The sequence below is a fragment of the Lactuca virosa genome, chromosome 3 (genome assembly GCF_052849685.1).
Source record: "Lactuca virosa cultivar CGN04683 chromosome 3, Lactuca_virosa_CGN04683_v6, whole genome shotgun sequence".
NCBI lineage: Eukaryota > Viridiplantae > Streptophyta > Magnoliopsida > Asterales > Asteraceae > Lactuca > Lactuca virosa.
This window is the reverse complement of record NC_136428.1, coordinates 24782235-24798985: the sequence shown is the minus strand read 5'-3', so window position 1 is coordinate 24798985 and position 16751 is coordinate 24782235. Positions and strand designations below refer to the sequence as shown.

General features: G+C 32.2%; 5 protein-coding genes across 7 annotated transcripts; 3 read left to right on the top strand and 2 right to left on the bottom strand.

The window, feature by feature from the left end:
- Window positions 1–1807: 1807 nt before the first annotated feature.
- LOC145165378 (cytochrome c oxidase subunit 5C-1) lies at window positions 1808–3187 on the top strand. Of its 2 annotated transcripts, none has more exons than XM_079084108.1 (2): window positions 1808–1939; window positions 2716–3187. In XM_079084108.1, exon 2 carries the CDS (start codon window positions 2725–2727, stop codon window positions 2914–2916), a length of 192 nt encoding a protein of 63 aa, XP_078940234.1. In that variant the 5' UTR covers window positions 1808–1939; window positions 2716–2724; the 3' UTR covers window positions 2917–3187. The 2 variants fall into 2 exon arrangements, with proteins under 2 accessions (XP_078940234.1, XP_078940235.1); XM_079084109.1 differs by having other exon boundaries at window positions 1809–1935.
- Window positions 3188–4512: 1325 nt separating this feature from the next.
- Window positions 4513–6680, bottom strand: LOC145165377 (protein ABIL2-like). Its single transcript, XM_079084106.1, has 8 exons — window positions 6288–6680; window positions 6134–6216; window positions 5897–6047; window positions 5703–5802; window positions 5551–5611; window positions 5362–5450; window positions 5150–5292; window positions 4513–5054 (listed from the first exon to the last, which is right to left on the bottom strand). Exons 1-8 carry the CDS (start codon window positions 6390–6392, stop codon window positions 4914–4916), a joined length of 873 nt encoding a protein of 290 aa, XP_078940232.1. The 5' UTR covers window positions 6393–6680; the 3' UTR covers window positions 4513–4913.
- Window positions 6681–7380: 700 nt separating this feature from the next.
- RPN12A (regulatory particle non-ATPase 12A) lies at window positions 7381–9574 on the bottom strand. 2 transcript variants are annotated; one of them, XM_079084105.1, is made up of 6 exons: window positions 9396–9574; window positions 8883–8961; window positions 8670–8772; window positions 8302–8562; window positions 8105–8216; window positions 7381–7686 (listed from the first exon to the last, which is right to left on the bottom strand). In XM_079084105.1, the coding sequence occupies exons 1-6, from the start codon at window positions 9498–9500 to the stop codon at window positions 7546–7548; spliced, it is 801 nt and encodes a 266-aa protein (XP_078940231.1). In that variant the 5' UTR covers window positions 9501–9574; the 3' UTR covers window positions 7381–7545. The 2 variants fall into 2 exon arrangements, with proteins under 2 accessions (XP_078940231.1, XP_078940230.1); XM_079084104.1 differs by having other exon boundaries at window positions 8302–8565; window positions 9396–9573.
- Window positions 9575–12590: 3016 nt separating this feature from the next.
- On the top strand, window positions 12591–14275 carry LOC145163360 (uncharacterized). Its single transcript, XM_079082199.1, has 6 exons — window positions 12591–12668; window positions 12746–13156; window positions 13310–13439; window positions 13600–13844; window positions 13897–14038; window positions 14118–14275. The coding sequence occupies exons 1-6, from the start codon at window positions 12591–12593 to the stop codon at window positions 14273–14275; spliced, it is 1164 nt and encodes a 387-aa protein (XP_078938325.1).
- A 142-nt stretch (window positions 14276–14417) lies between these two features.
- LOC145163359 (uncharacterized) lies at window positions 14418–15179 on the top strand. Its single transcript, XM_079082198.1, has one exon. The coding sequence runs from the start codon at window positions 14418–14420 to the stop codon at window positions 15177–15179; it is 762 nt and encodes a 253-aa protein (XP_078938324.1).
- Window positions 15180–16751: the final 1572 nt, after the last annotated feature.

Genomic DNA, 16751 nt, shown 5'->3' with positions numbered 1-16751 from the left:
ATATAACCCTTCCCTACATATATATATATATATATATATATGGGAAAGTTATTGCAAAACTACAAAAAAGATGTGAAAACGCGAGAACCAATTAGAAGATGACACATCATTAATCTTTATTATTTATAATAAATCATTTAACTAATTTATAAAGGGTATAGATGACAATTGAATAACTTGGCAATCTACGTTCACAATATTGCATACTAATAACTACATATTAAAAAAGAATCCACAACATAATAACATAATTTTGTTGGAATACTTTGAGTCTTCATATCAAGCAATGATCCAAAATCAATTCTTCTTACACACTCTTTTTGGATATCATTCAAAGATTTCACAGCCCCATAAATAGAATTAACAGAAACACGAACATATAAAGCTTTCACATTACCAGCTTTACAATCATTTTTTTTCCTTTTTTATTAGATTTTACTACAAACTTCTTAAAACTACTTATACTCGCCTCTTCAAAATCAGAATCACTAGAAAAAGGATTAGAACCTAAAAAAAAAACCAAAAATTACATTAATAAATACATAACAAAAACCTGATTATGTTATTGAATGTATATTACCATATAGTCTTTTTTTCTTCGTATTCAATGAATTACTGGAATGAATCTCAATTGGATTCTTCACATCTAATTCAAAAAAAAAAAAAAAAACAATTGAATTATTTACAGGAAAAACAAAAAGAAAAAAAACACTTACCTTCGTTGATTTTTTCCTCTTGCTAAGTAAATCATCAATTCTATCTTTCCTAAGCTTCAAAGAATTACTATAATGAAACTCAATTGACTTGTTCACATCTGAAAAAAAATTTGCAAAAAACAAAAACAACAACAACAACAATTAAATTATTTACTCAAAAAACGAGAATGAAAAAAACACATACCTTCATTGATTTTTTTCCCATTACTAAGTACATCATCAATTAAATTAACATCATCTACCAATTCTTGTGGATCTTTTTTAATCTTCCACGATTTACTGGAATTTATCTCAATCGGATTGTTCATATCTGGAACAAAAAAATATATATATAACAAAATAAATTTACTAAAACAACATCTTAATCAACATTGATAAACATATGAACCTCCATCGTTTTTTTATTCGTGTATAAAATCTTCAACTGCACAATCTTCATCATCTTCAATTTCAATCGGTTTATCAGCACAGTTCGAATTCAAATTCATGTTTCCACCTACTTTCGAACGCAAGATCTTCTTTTTTTTTTCTTTGCGAATTAACCTTTTTTCTACTTGACCGAGTAAACGCAAACATCGACTTTTAACGAAAAAAAAAAACGATGAATCAGAATTCTCGGTTCTGTCCAGGTATCTTCAAGAAAACTGAATTAGATAGACCACCTTTAGTAAGGAAGTTACAAATTCAAAATTCAAAATCTATTCTAAAATATACAATTACAACCTTGCCCTTATATATACATTTACATCCTTAAAATAATTAGAAATAAATATTAATTACCAAATCCATGTGTCCAATTTTGATTGGTTCTCGCTTTTTCACAGAATATATATATTTTCACATGAACCTATATATATATATATATATATATATATATATATATATATATATATATATATATATATATATATATATATATATATATATATATGACTTTAAATCAATTCAAAGTATCATAATTTTGAAACAAAAAATTGAAATTATAAAAAGAATGGAGCGACAAAATGGTTTTATGGAGGGGTATATTGGTGTATATGGCGTAAATTAAGGTCCTGATTTGGAACATTCTACATTGTAAAGGACGTAGTTGCAATTTTCCATTGACTAGATACAAGCCGAGAATCTGGAGTACCATTACAAAGCGCACATCCGTAGGGCAAGTGAACGGCGAAAAAAGCGTTACCGGAAAGTCTCATCAGCTTCATCGCCGCTGTCTTCTGTAGGTATTCCTTCCCCCATCCCTCTATTTCATCTTGTTTCTATCTCTACAAACAAAGATTCAACTTCAATCAATCAGATCTATAACAACCGTAGATTCACATGAGTTTAGGCTTTCCTTTGCTTCTTCACGCTCATACGATTTGTTTTGTTGTATAACGAATATAAACTTGAATCGATTTATTTACTTCTATGTGCTATTTGACTTGATTGATTGCTACCAAAATCGTTATCGCCATATTTCATTGTTTATTGATAGACTTAGTAATGGATTAGGGCATTTTTCATCTTTTGCTTTAGCTCCAGTCCAAGCTATGTATTTAAATCATGGAAACAATGAAGTACGATTGGTGGGGAAAACATCTGATCTGTATAAACGCATAGCCCTTAACTTTAGGCGAGCAAACGTTAATTATAGCAATAAAAATTCTACTCATTTCATGGGTATGTCTTGTTTTTTCGATGTGCTGTGTAAGTTATTTTGGTACATTCTTTAAAGTCCTTTCATTTCTCTCTATTCTATATGAGTTCTGGAATGGAAAAAGGAAAGAGTTGCATTGAGAAGAATGGATAAGATTACAAACTGTTGTATACCTGTGTGGAAATTGTTCATATGTATAGTGAATTGATCATTTATCACTCGATTCTTTTTAAAATCAGTGAGTTAGAGTTGCTTGTGAAGATTTGTGTGCATTTATATAAGTAACATTTATGGGCAACAGTTTCTTTAAGGTAATGGGATGATTTACTGATATTCATGTTTGTTGGGTTTTGAGTACAGAATTAAACCATGGTTGCTGGTAGGGTTGCTCATCCAGTGTTGAAAGGCCCAAGTGTGGTTAAGGAGTTAATCATTGGATCAGTGCTTGGGTTAGCTTGTGGTGGTTTGTGGAAAATGCATCACTGGAATGAGCAAAGAAAAACAAGGGCATTTTATGACCTTCTGGAGAAGGGCGAGATAAGTGTGGTTGTAGAAGAATGAGGACATTTTAGTCATCATGATATGTTTATGACCAAGGCTTTAAATCAGAGGTGATACTCTGGATTTTATTTTTTAAAAATAAAGTTTTTGTATTGGATTTGTGCACAAAAGTTGCTCTTTTGTTAAAACTCTGAAAATGTTGTTTTTCTTGATTCTTGTTGTTGAAGATGCTATTGTAACCAAATTGCTCATGTCATGGATTTACAAAAGGCGTATTCATGTGTTTGGTATGCACTGGAACAATGTTGGACATGGAATACTTGCTTTCACATCTCTCATCTTTATCATAAAAATAGCTTAAAAGCTTGTCTGGTTGTGTTAAAGGCCTATCATTATCATTATGTGACATGTGAAATGTAACTCAGATACGTGAACTTCAACTCTTCAAGTGGTTAAAAGTAAACAGTCATCCTAGTCTATGCCTAGTTGTTAGGGCTGTCAAATCGGGCAGTCGTGTCGTGTTTTTGTCTGACACGACACGACACGATGTCGTGTTTTTTTTCATTAACACGAAAACGAACCAATTAAAACATGACAACACGACACGACAAATATAATATTACATAACTATTAGTGTATTTCATTCATACTTAAAGATATATAACACGACAAAAACGACAAACACGAAAAACCCGACAACCATATGCTTAATCGTGTCAATTTTGTGTCGATTTATGAACACGAACACGACATCGTATTTTTTAATTTTGACACGAACACGACACGAATATGAATTCAAATTTTGATTTCGTTCCAATTTCGTTTCGTTTCGTGTATTTTTGTCGTGTCGTGTCATAAATTGACACCCCTACTAGTTGTTAGTCAAGTGGGTTGCATGGGTCGGTTTTGGAGTAAACCCGTAGCAAACCGATATGTTTGCTTTTTGGCTTTTGAAACTCATTGGGTTTGGTTTTCGGTTTCTTGGGTCGGTTTTTTGTTTTCAGTTTCAATCCATGAGTTGATGGTTTCGATTCAGTAAATTATTATACAATAATTATTATTAATATATTATTATATAATAATTATTATTAATATATTCTTGGTGGGTTTTCTGTATTATAAATTTAGTTTATGATATTTGATGACTAAAATATTTAAACTCCTGGACACCACTATTTTTTTTTGGTTATTTTCATAATTTGTCAACACTGGTAAACTATAAATTTCTTTAAAATCAATATTTTTTTCAATTTATTGTCGCCGACTAGTCTCTTATATATATTGGAACCGAAATTCCCACAGTTTGGCAGAATTAGTAATGTACGCTTGGGAATAACTTCTTCTACGCTTAATTTGTTAACATTTGCATAATTACATTTGACTTGTTTTGTAATTGTAAAAATCCCAAAAGGAACGACTTTGAAAACCAGGTTTGACCACTTACCACCAAACCTAGTATGAAAATGTGTTTCTCATAAATGGAATAAACTTTAGTTTTTCTTATTGGGTATTTCTGTTCTAATCAACAACACAAAATCCAAATCCAACAAGGTCGTAAGATAAGAGAGACTAAACTTAGACTCTTACCCCCACTAGGGTGGATAAACTTCTTTCAAGTGAGACCTTTGAGAAGATGAAGAACGTGCCATACACATATGAAGAAAAGATAAATATGATATATATATACATACATACATACAAATTCATAATTAAAGACGCACATAAGTATATTGGTATCTAAATCTATATAAAGATGGTAAAAGTTCTCAAAAAGTTTAAACTCCATGTCCAACCTCAAACTCTTTTCTCACTTCCTCCTTGCTCCTTATTGTCTCCGTGGCTGCCTTATTTGAACATAACTAAACCATTATAATATTTGTTCCCTGCATTTATCTGTAAATGCCTAAATGGTATGTCCATCTCATCCTCATTTCCGCAAATTCCATTTTTCCTTCATGTTGTTTCTTTATCGGAACCCTAATCCAAGATGCATCGGCAATATGGCCAATGCTATATTTTTGGTTCTAAACTTGTGAAGAAAAGACATATGTGTAATGCTATTTATACTCGTTCTTGTGCTTATGCATGCTAAGCAACGCTTTAAAAAGGTTTCTAGTTTTCCTGGAGTAAACTTCCATATCTTTTCTTCTTTCTCTTTCAGGATACAACGATTGAGACCTCCACGCCTCCACCGGACTCTGCAATCATACGAATCAACTTCCTATAACTTCTGAACGATTCATTATATATATAAAAAAGAAAAGAAACAATAATCGGCTTCATTTTCGCTTACTTGCTGTGTGTTTGGACTGATGGATTGATGAACAACGGATCCGTAACGCATGATCGGAAAGCTCGGACTGGCGGATCGATTAGTAGTAGAACCTGTGCGCTTGATTCTGAATCGACTCGGTGACATGGATCGTGCTCGTTTTTCTGGTAATCAGATAAACCCTAATTAGTACATGAAGTTTGAAGACGGAAAAAACTCTGTTCTTTGTGTACCTAATCCCTTATTTAATGCAGCTTTTGCGAATGAAAATGCAATCGGACCTGATCGGAAATCAATAGAAGCTAGTTCCGTATCCCTCCTCCTGACAAACAATTTTATTCCATCAACATGAACTTGGTGGAGCTCCAATGGAGGTTAGTTATCAACATTAACAGCTTTTCTACAATTTTACTGAAATTTACCTCAAACTTGATAATTCTACTTTTGCTTTTTCTGCTTCAGCTGCTTCACAAAAGCGTCCATCTGTGTCAATAACTTTTCGTTAAAACCAATGTTCGCCATTAAAACTCAGAAGAATACATAAACTACACAAAAAGCATTCAAGTACAGTTACCTGGGAGCTTATACTGCTTATGGTATTTGGGTATTTGTATCATCAAGGATTGTTGCAAAAGACCTTGGTGGTCACTATAAGTTTGACATGTTCGTAATCTCTGCAACAATCTCCAAAAGGATTCACTATTCAGACACATGACATATGACATATGAACATACGAACAGAAAACGAAGAACAATTGTCGTGGTTACCTGTTCGATGCATAATATTTGAAGATTTGTTTCAAAAGCTTCATTGAGATTTTCATCCATGAAACTGTTGACTTTAGACGACACAGAGCCCAAATGGTCAATGGTGCTAACCAGAGCTTTTGACACATAATCTTTTAAGCTTTCTAACAATCTACAAGAAAGCAGCACATGACTTGTCAAACAACGAAATTAAACTAGAATTTAAAAAGTCAGTTTTAGGATTTCATATCTACTTACAATTCATCATGATCACTTTTGTGATACGAATCTTCAAAAAACTCTGCAGCTGAGTACAACTGCATTCTTATATTCCTCAAATCCTATAAAGTTCATTTCCTTACGTTATAAAAGAATCCCATTAAGTTGTTGAATATGTTAAAAAGAATTTAACCTTGAGACTATCAGCAAAGACCAAGCTGCGTTGCATGAAGATTTCATCATGATTTGAAGGTGGATGAAGATCATTTAACAGAGATGATCCATCCATAGTCTCCATAAACACCAAGAACACGAAACCCAGAATTCTTTTTGAATCGAAATCACAGAATATTTGGAGTTTTATTGAAATGTGGTGAAATGAGAGTTGGCAATCAAAGAATCGGGTGTTATGGAGGGTTAATAAAGTGTCGGCTATAAAAGCTGAAAGAGAAATATAAGTGGACAAATTAAAGATGGATAATAGAAACAAATGGTGGGACTTGATTACAGCAACTTTTGGTGGCTTATGGATGGCTGGTTTTGGAGGCAACTCACATTGATATTATCGCACACTAGTACTGGGTAATATCATATTATCATTCGTAATATCAACATGAAAAAAAGGGATTTTGATGGATAAAATAAATTAACTTTGAACTCAATATGGTGATGTTAGATCAACTAAACTACGAACATGGTGTATTAATGTAATATTTTCAGCATAAAAAATGAATAAAAAGGTATAATAAGCAAGAAAGTAAGGGCTTTGTAGTCTGAAATGTCAACATTTTAAGGCATGTGAAGGAGAAAAGAATGGAATTTAATATAAAAAAATGAAGTTGATGGGTGTATTACTAATGGAAATGCATGCATCATGGATATCTAATCTAAGAGGACCACGAAAAGGCAATAATATCTAGATATTAAATGCTATTTTCTTGTTGAGATTTTATTATCAAATTCGTTAACATTATTATCAATAATAAAAAACTTCTTTCATAGCATCTTCATTAAAGTCCTCGTTTTCGGACAAAATTTATAGGTTTTTGTCTTTCTAGGTAAGAATATTTTCCCATTTTTTTAGCGTGTTTATTATTTTCAGGTATCATGTAACATAATGATTAAAAGTCGACCATGTTTGTAGATCAAATGAGATAAAATGATGTAAATCCACATGTTTTAAATACACCCATCAGGTTTCATTTCTTTTTTGTTTTAAAACAAGTAGTTCACAAAAAGGTTAGTGGTAGGTAAAAGAGTGAAAACCCCGTGAATGCAATCAAGAATAAGCCAACAAGGTTTCAAATCACCAAATGCAAATGCTGTTCACGCAATCTCAGTGACATTAATAGTCTAGTACAACATGAGGTGGGTTTTAAAAAAGCAAATAACAATTTTTTTTTTTTTTTTTTTTTGAAATTAAGAAATGTTTTTGAGGTTTGATTTATTAATCAAACAATGCGCTCTAATTCCCTTGCGTAGCTGAGAGTCTGGTTAATGAGCTGGAGAGATGGAATCTCTTTGCATGGAGCCGAATCCTTAGCCTTCTGGAATACAACTAATCCATTCTTCACCTCCCACTCTGGATGCTCCTGAAAATTTCATTTCAATTCATACTCTGTCAATAATTCATATAATAATAACAAAGTATATGGTATAGAGGAATGGAATCAGTCAAAGGAATTAGAATCTTAAGTCATTGGAATATGAAATAGATATGTATGTATAATGAGGGTACTTTGGTCTTTTAACAAAAAAGAAAAAGAAAAAATGGAATTGAATTCCTTTCATCCGCCCTTGGGACTGGGCAAATTCATCAAACATGAAACTCGAAGGAATTGAATGCCATTGGCAACAAAACACACCATGGAATGGATTCTCGAATTCCAATTCCGCCGGAATCCACCCACAAACCAAACACATCTTAATAGTAAGAGTGATGCAAAACTTAGCTATGATTATAATAATTGTATAGCTAATAAACAGAAATTTTGAAAGAAAGAATGGAACCTCTTTGATGTAATCAAAAAGTTCTTGGTCTGAGGAAATCAATAGCATTTCTCGTGCATCTTTAACAGTGAGAGAGTCATACGCCTTCTCACTGCACCCAGCAATCTCATCCCTGCAAATGAATTTACAAAATCATGTCATAATTACTGTTAATAAACTCAATAAAAAAGAAGTGAAATGCTCCCAACAATTGTTACCTGACTGTTCTAGCCAAAAGATCCATGAAATAAACATAAGTTTCATGAGGTACAGTTTGTCTAGCAGTCAATACTCGATTGTAAGCCCCTTCCATGAATGATTGCTCAAGCTCCACTGCATGCTTGATACAAGTGTTTTCAAGAGCATTGGCTGAAAGCAACTCTAATTCAGTGTGAAACTCAGCAATTCTGTTCTGGACAAGTAGTCTCAAAAGATTCAGACCCAGGATTGGGTACTCTTGGGGAGATTGTGTAAGCCGACTACTGTTTTTCCAATAATAAAATAAAATTGAATTATGAACAACGATTTAGGAACAGAAAGATTCATAAGAAAAAAAAAAAAAAAGATTAGATCAAACTATAAATACCCAACATCTGTATAGTAAGGCTTCAGCTGAAAGAAATCTCTCTCAAATGCATCTTGATCTTCCATCTTTACACTAAGCACAACAGCATGCTCATAGATATCCCCTGAAATTGACCGATTAATCAAATTATATGCTTATACTATGAATAAAATGTACCTCGATCTCAATAGAGTGAAGGAAGGTGAAAAGAAATGCAAGTTGTTGAACACTTACTTGCTATGGTTAGCTCTTGAACTGCATTAGGAGTTTCTTCAAACAATGGAGGAAGGCTTTTGAATTCTATCAGCAAGATCTGCAATTTAAGAATCAAGAAGGAGTATAGATTGATTATATGTCGAGTATTACCCTAGTATGTATTTCTATCCAAAAGCACATCAGCCCTTCCAGGGTTCTATTTCATATTTTCATTAGAATAACAAAAAGAGAATACGATCCATAGTCATATATAATGACTCCCTGGAGTTCGATCAAAATTTATTAGTAAAAATAACTCCTTAACTGCAATGGCATCTTAAGTCTAAGAAAAGCATCTCAACCACCTCTTAGATCTCAATTGTGAGTTTATATCCATATCTGCTAACAACAGCCGGAAAATCTCAGTTTGTGCTAATGAATTTACTCAAGTTGTAATTTATATAAGGATTACATCAAACATGAATACGTAATAACAATCTAAGGAACACGAAAAAAACGGCAAGTATAATTAGGGTTTATGATTGCGGGTACCTTGAGCTGAGAGAGAAGCTTCGAACAAGTATCGAAATCATTACGAACTAACGCAGCTTTGAATCGTTCGAAGAGCTGTGAAACCTCGGTTAGCTTGGGATCCATACCTTCTTCTCCAAAACTCCTCTCTGTGTTCTTTTCGGTATCTGCTTCGTCTTTCTCGTTCCCTTCTTTCCAAGAAATGTATTTTACAGATAGAAAAGTAGACTGGGCCGGACTCGGATCCCATATACATCTGGATATCGTGTTCTACTAACGGGCCTTCGAGTGGACTACCCCAATTTCCAAATGTCTATTACGGAAAAACATAAAACTAAAAGTTTACAAATTCTTATAAGGACAAACTTAAATAATAATTATATGTTAATAAATATTATTTTTAATATTAATTTGTTTTAAATAATTATTTTTCTTTTTAATTTCAGATTAATTTTTTTTGGATTATTATATATTAATAAATATTACTTTATTGGATTATTAATTTTTTTAGTTAATTTTTTAATTTATTTTTATTGGATTATTTATTTATTTTTTTTTTTGATAACACCACCATTATCCTAACTAGTGTTATACCCGTCCGATGGACGGTTGACCGGTGTAATAAAAAAATATTTATTTTACTTTGTTCTATATCCTCATTATGTAAATTGTTACTGTACAATGACAAATCTATCTTGATTTTTTTTCTTATTACCACATTGTACTTTCAAGTGCGGTCAGTTAGAACCAAGAATATAATGGTAAGAGTTTAGTAGATATGGATAGTGGAATGCTAATGTCATTTCATTAAACTCTGATAGAATTCATTGCATTGTGGATTCTCGAGTTTAATAATTTCAAAACCCTATTATGCCATTTTGATGCTCCTTGCTAGTTGATTTTATAATATTGTAGCCGCTAAAAACACCATGCATTCCAGCTCATTCAACTATTGTATTAAACTACATATTGTGGATGCTTTTATTGCTTCAATATGTAGCATATTTCAAACTCCAATGCTCTAATAAAAAATAATTTTAAAGTATAATATCGTAATAAGAAAAAACAAAAATACAATGCTATAATAAAAATAAAAATTAAAAAACACATTGCTATTTCTTATATTCAACTTTGTTACCATGCCTTGTACAATGACAACTCTACCCAAATCCACATGATCCAACACTTTTTTTAGGTTCCCATCTTCTTTCTTTATACATGAGCTTATAAGATTGACATATGAACAGGTTCACCGATAAGTGAATACTCATTAATTGTTTGTATAATGTAATTGCCTATACAATTGATGATGCATTACATGGTCACCAACCATATTTTTAGGATCCTATCTTCTTTTTTTATCCGCCACCAACGACCACCACCTCCGCCACCAACCACTGTCATCGTCACCAACACCTCTTCACTCCACGAACACAACCACCTCCAATGTCACCAACACCACAACCACCTCCGCCACTCTTACCACCGCCATCTCCGCCACCGCTGCCACAACAACCACCACCATTGCCACTGCCACTACCTCTGCCACCAACCCCATGTTCATACTTATTTATATATAAATATAATATATAATTTGGTCCAAGATTACCAATACATTACCTAAAAAGTTAAAAGAATATTTGTTACATGAAAATATTAAATCATATTTTGTTTAAAAATATTATAAAAAGGTGTCGAGTATCCTAACCATCACTAGATGCATACATTTTCTCTTTGGTCACACCATCAAGTCGTGCAAATCTATGATTTAGATATTTATTTCAAAAAAATATTGCAAATTGAGGCGTTCCATTCATGAGTTATAGAAGTGAAATGGTCACCACCACCTTCTTTTCGAGTTATTTATTATAATGTGTTATGCTCTGTTTGGTCATATTTTTTGTGCTTTCGACTTCCCTTTTTGCGCCTGAGGGTCCCACACAAATACCTAGTTCCACCTTCATATGTGAATCATCAAGGGTCATATTTATTACATCATTTCAAAACAACCCTTTTATTGGATTGAAAGACCTAACTGACATTATTTGATAATAATTAAGTAACCTTATTACTGCATTAGTTAAATAATCCATTTGATCTCACAAACTTTATAAAATGGTGCTGCTAATAAGACACCCTTAGACACCCAATTTAAAAGTCAAATAGCTTTTTGCATTGGGATTTCCGTTTGTCTGCCTTAATATTCAATAAAGATTTCAGCAAAACATATTTTAAAATTTTACAACTTAGCTCTTTGTAAAAAGCAAAATAACAATTTTAACTTTTAAATTAAACTCATTACACTTCAAACATTTTTCAAACTGGCCACATACGATTCAATTTTTTTTTCTTTTAGTGTAAATTGTTTTTTTTACAATCATAAATTTCAATTAAATAACCACTGACCATTTTTTGAAGACTGTGTTTTTAATGAGAATTAAATTTGATTATATTGAAACTTGGTCATAATCAACTACTAACCAATTGTTCAAAAAAATTCGTAGTTTATAAGCCAATAACACAAATTAACAGTGAACAAACCAAAATCAAGGTAAATAATCTATTTTGAATCTTAAATCAACTTTTGAAGTATTTATCGTAATGCCGTCACCTTCACCTTCACCGGTGGTCCGACGGTGGTATACCGACGAGTATACAGATGTGTATTGAGAATAGAGTGAGAGAGTGGAGAGTGGAGAGTTTTGTCAAAAATCGGATGCTGCAATTGTCTTTCCGACGATGTCAAGGCCATATGCGATGTCAGTAACCATGGTCGAATACCAGAATTCGGTATGAAGGAAGAATCGGAGAAGACATCGGAGGTAAAGTGACGGCGGCAATGGTCGACAGGAAAGAGACGACGACATTGGTGGTGTGTCGTTTCTGATGGTGGTGGTGTGTCGTTCCGAAGATCAATCCGATGAGAGAGGGTGGAGAGCAGTGACTTCCAGTGAGAGTGTAGAGTGTGGATTGCCAGAGACGCGATTGATTTTGGAGTGAAGGCTAACAAATTTTAGGGTTTCTTTTTGTATTTATTTGGACGGGTTTAAAATTTGGCTAAAATAAAAAATGGGCTGAAGCTAAAACTTGGGCCACCACGTTTATTAGTTTTTACACTAAATTTTTGTTTATAAAACATATTAATTTTTGGATGAGTAGTTAATATATAATTTTATTTTTTATAATTACTTATTATTTTGCAGTGTTTAGTAAAAAATGTGGAGACCCGATGGAAATAATTTAAATGACGGCGTTGAGAACACGACGGCGACATCATCGTTTTCTACCGAGCAGGTATAATTCAAATGTTGATTAACATTTTTTTATCATTGTGTTACAATTTGTTAACAAAGTTTTTTTTTTTAAAATAGGTGTTTGAGTCTCGTGATGAGTTGATGGAATGGGTGCAAAAAATTGCATTCTCTCTTGGTTATGTCATCGTGATGAGAAGATCAAAGGCAAAAAATGGCGTGGTGTCTTATATTACACTTATTTGTGACCGTGGTCGTGAATACGAAAGCAAAGCAACAATTAAAAATTCTGGAACCAAAAAAATCAATTGTAACTTTCAATTGGTAGGTTCGTATATCAAAAAATATGACGGTTGGACCCTCAGAGTGATATGTGATCAACATAATCATCCACATGCACAATATATGGAGGGACATGCTTTTGCTAGGCGGTTGAAAGAACACGAGAAACAATTGGTGGCTGACTTGACAAATCAGAATGTTGCACCACATGACATACTCTCGATATTAAAGGAGCGTGACGAGAATAATGTTTCTACACTAAAAACCATATACAATGAGCGTCTCAAGCTTCGCTCGTCCCGAAATTACAAAAAACTCCAATGCAAGTATATCCAACAAGTAGTATTTTAAATTTAATTTGTATATTAATTTTTTTTATTAATTAACAGTATTTAAATGTAGGTTCTAATGGAAATTTTGAACGAGAAACATTTTGTTACGGAGTTCTCCGTAAACAGTATTTCAAATGAATTGGAAAATCTTTTCTTCATTCATCAACGGTCGTTGAATATATGGAAGGTGTTTCCACACTGTACTTGTTGACTCTCCAACATGGATAGTGTACAATGAAAACTACAAAACACTCCGATCGATGTTGAGAAAATATCAAGGTACAAATCTTCGTATTTTCTAACTAATTATTTATGATTTTAGACTATTTTTATAGATAAATAACATTTATATAATTGCAGATGTTTTAAATTATCTGGATGAAGTTTGGTTAAACAAATATAAGGAAATGTTTGTCTCAGTCTGGATCGATCAACATCTCAACTTTGGACAACGAACTACGAATAGAGTTGAGAGCGCACATTCAAATATAAAGAAGTTCTTGGATGGCACAAATTCTTTTCTTGATAAATTTATCGGTTGTCTTGATCAATTTGTGAGGTCTCAACTTCCATCGATACATGATAGTCTTGAAAAGAGTAGAATTGTTCGTAAACGGGAACACAACTTGCCATGTTTTACATTATTGTGGGGTTCAGTGTCACATGAAGCTCTCGATAAACTTTGGGGAACTTTATCGGTTGAATGAAAATCAAATTGACTCATCAAACTGTGGTTGTAAACTACAACATAGTTGTGGCTTACCATGTGCTTGCATGTTATCAGTTTACTTGAACTCGGGTGAGTATATTCAAGAAGTATATTTTTTTAAATTAATTAATATATTGAATTTTTATATATTAATGGTATTTCAATACAGGTCGGTATATTCCATTAGATTCGATAGATATATTTTGGAGAAAGCTTGATTTATCAGAGTTAATTTTTGTAGCAAATGAGGATATTCGTTGTGAGGATGATTTAGAAATGATTAAAGAAAACTTCTATCAGCAGTCAAAAGCAGGAAAAAAAGTATGATAAGAAAGCTAATAGATATGTTCCTACCAAGTAAAACACGCATTAAGGAAAGCTAATAAAATGAGTTGATTCTACAAATCAAGCACCCAGAAGACGTAGCTATTCAACCACATCAAAATATGATGGATTGAATTCAACATGGATGGACAAGGAACCAACAAGACATAGTTCATATGCAACCGCAATTCCAGACATGAATGAAACAATTCCAGAATTTGATGAAGCAATTCCAGACTCGAATGAAGCAATTCCAGACTTAAATGAATTTCTGGATTTGAACCAAGAGCCTCAGTCATGCTACATTCATCCATTAATGGATGAAATTCCACTCGTGTTTCGTCCATACGTCTCACGTATACAAAATGTTGAGGGTGATGGACATTGCGGATTTCGAACAATATCTATTTGTCTCGGGTATGGCGAAGATCAATGGCTCTACGTTCGAGAACAACTAGTAGACGAGTTACAGAGTGCATCCGATGTATATGCAACGGTTTTCATAGATGGAATCCATGAATTGTGGACTTCGTTGTATTTCTTCGGACCGAGTGCACCAACGGAACATTGGATGCTTATGCCTGAAACAGGTATTCTGATTGCTAACAGGTTTGGTGTGGTCCTTACTTTCTTAACCAATCATGGTTCCTTAACTTTCTTTCCTCTTTGGAAAGGTCCGGAAGAATTTTTGGACCATCGGATTATTACAATTTCAATTGTACATGGTAATCATTATGTTATGGTACAATTAAAAGAAGATTTTCCGATGCCTACCATTTCGGCTTACTGGATCCGCCATAAAGCCCCGTGTGCAGCTGGATGGGAAACGATGTTTATGTCACGTCTGCAAAGTTATAGACAACTGAAACATTGTGATCGTGATTTTATAACTATAGAGGATTGTTGAAGAGTATTATTTATGTCTTGTATTTGAAGATGATTTTATTAAATTAGATGATTGTTGTTGAATCAATTTTCATTTATTAATAAAGTATTTATGCTATTCATTATAATAACTTTTTGTTTAAAAAATCAAAAGTAATAAGTAATCATCATATGTATTTCGAACACTTCTTGGTTTAAAACTTTATGTGGCCACAAACGATAAAAATATGTCCCCCTTATCAATTGTAAAACAAGAAAAACTTTAAAATATATAAATTTTAGAATAGATTTAGTGGGTAGATAAGTAAAAAATTATATAAATTTAAAAGTGAATTTAGTGAATGTATGAATAGAAGTTCCAAAAAATGATATAAATTTTATCGATTATAATATTTTATAATTAGAACAAATTTATGAAAAAATGTTCTAAATTGATACAATTAATTTTTAGGGTAGTTTTTGAGGGTGTGAAAATTTTTGAACGCAAAGAGAGATATATCATTGTTTTCTTGGGTTGTTAATTGAAGCCATTTATTTACCTTCAAGCTTCTCGGATAGTTTTCTTTATATATAATTTTGTTTTGCTTACTTCTTCCATTCGCGATTTATCAAACATAAACACTATATTTTTCATATTGTTGACTAACACTTTGTAATTGCATACTTGGATGAAGTTTTAAATGTGTAACGGACTTATTTTTTGTCCTAATATCAGTTAATATTATTTTCTCTCGTATTATTTGTTTTTTTTTAATATAAGTAATTTATAAGTTTCAGGAAAAAATGATACAAATTTTATCGAGTATAATATTTTATAATTGTATTGCATGAATAAATTTATGAAGAAAAGGGTTCTAAATTGATACAATTAATTTTTAGGGACTAAATTTGATATAATTAATTTTTAGGGATTAAATTTGTGAACAATAAAGGCATGTTGAAAACTAGGAGATAATTATAATTTAAAAGTAATTATTATGTAATAATTGGTTGTAGGGTTGTGTAAATAGCCAAATGGGGTGTCTCTTTATCCAACCCCTTTATAAAACTAATATAAAAAAATATCCATTGGGTTAAGCCTATACACGTACTAACATCATAAAGTTTATGGACATGGATTCTCCCATACAACATCAATGTACTAAGAAGTAAGTAGTAAATATACATAATTTATTTATTTATCCATGGATAGCTTCGGTTCTACTTTTATACTAATTGTTTTTGTCACCTAATGATGCTATTTTCTTTAGGATTCCTTATACACTTAAAACTTTATACTACTATCAATAACTAATCTTGTTTTTTGGTCCATGTTGCTTTCTTCCTACATGATTTATTTCCTGCATTTTTTTTACCAAATTCAACCATAACCGATTATAAACGTGTTATTAAAAAAAAACTTTCAAGTTAAATTGGGTCCAAAACATGTTCATACCTTATTTCACATATAATATTGGCATATGTTAAATAATAAGGCAATGACGTAGAAAGAAATCATACACCAATATATTGAGCGTAGAAGTTTAGAAGTAAATGATAATCAAATTTCAGGGGTTTTAAGAGATCTATATCATATAAGAACACAAAACATATA

Coding starts and splice junctions, on each gene's coding strand:
- LOC145163359 (XM_079082198.1), top strand. CDS start 14,418: ATGGACAAGGAACCAACAAGACATAGTTCATATGCAACCGCAATTCCA.
- LOC145165377 (XM_079084106.1), bottom strand. CDS start 6,392: ATGGAGACTATGGATGGATCATCTCTGTTAAATGATCTTCATCCACCT. Junction 5,803..5,896: donor AAATATTATGCATCGAACAG/GTAACCACGACA, acceptor AGATTGTTGCAG/AGATTACGAACATGTCAAAC. Junction 5,055..5,149: donor TCAGTCCAAACACACAGCAA/GTAAGCGAAAAT, acceptor GTATGATTGCAG/AGTCCGGTGGAGGCGTGGAG.
- LOC145165378 (XM_079084108.1), top strand. CDS start 2,725: ATGGTTGCTGGTAGGGTTGCTCATCCAGTGTTGAAAGGCCCAAGTGTG.
- LOC145163360 (XM_079082199.1), top strand. CDS start 12,591: ATGTGGAGACCCGATGGAAATAATTTAAATGACGGCGTTGAGAACACG. Junction 12,669..12,745: donor CATCGTTTTCTACCGAGCAG/GTATAATTCAAA, acceptor TTTTTAAAATAG/GTGTTTGAGTCTCGTGATGA. Junction 13,157..13,309: donor AGGAGCGTGACGAGAATAAT/GTTTCTACACTA, acceptor ATTTAAATGTAG/GTTCTAATGGAAATTTTGAA.
- RPN12A (XM_079084104.1), bottom strand. CDS start 9,500: ATGGATCCCAAGCTAACCGAGGTTTCACAGCTCTTCGAACGATTCAAA. Junction 8,962..9,395: donor AGCTTCTCTCTCAGCTCAAG/GTACCCGCAATC, acceptor CTTAAATTGCAG/ATCTTGCTGATAGAATTCAA. Junction 8,217..8,301: donor CTTTTGGCTAGAACAGTCAG/GTAACAATTGTT, acceptor ATTCATTTGCAG/GGATGAGATTGCTGGGTGCA.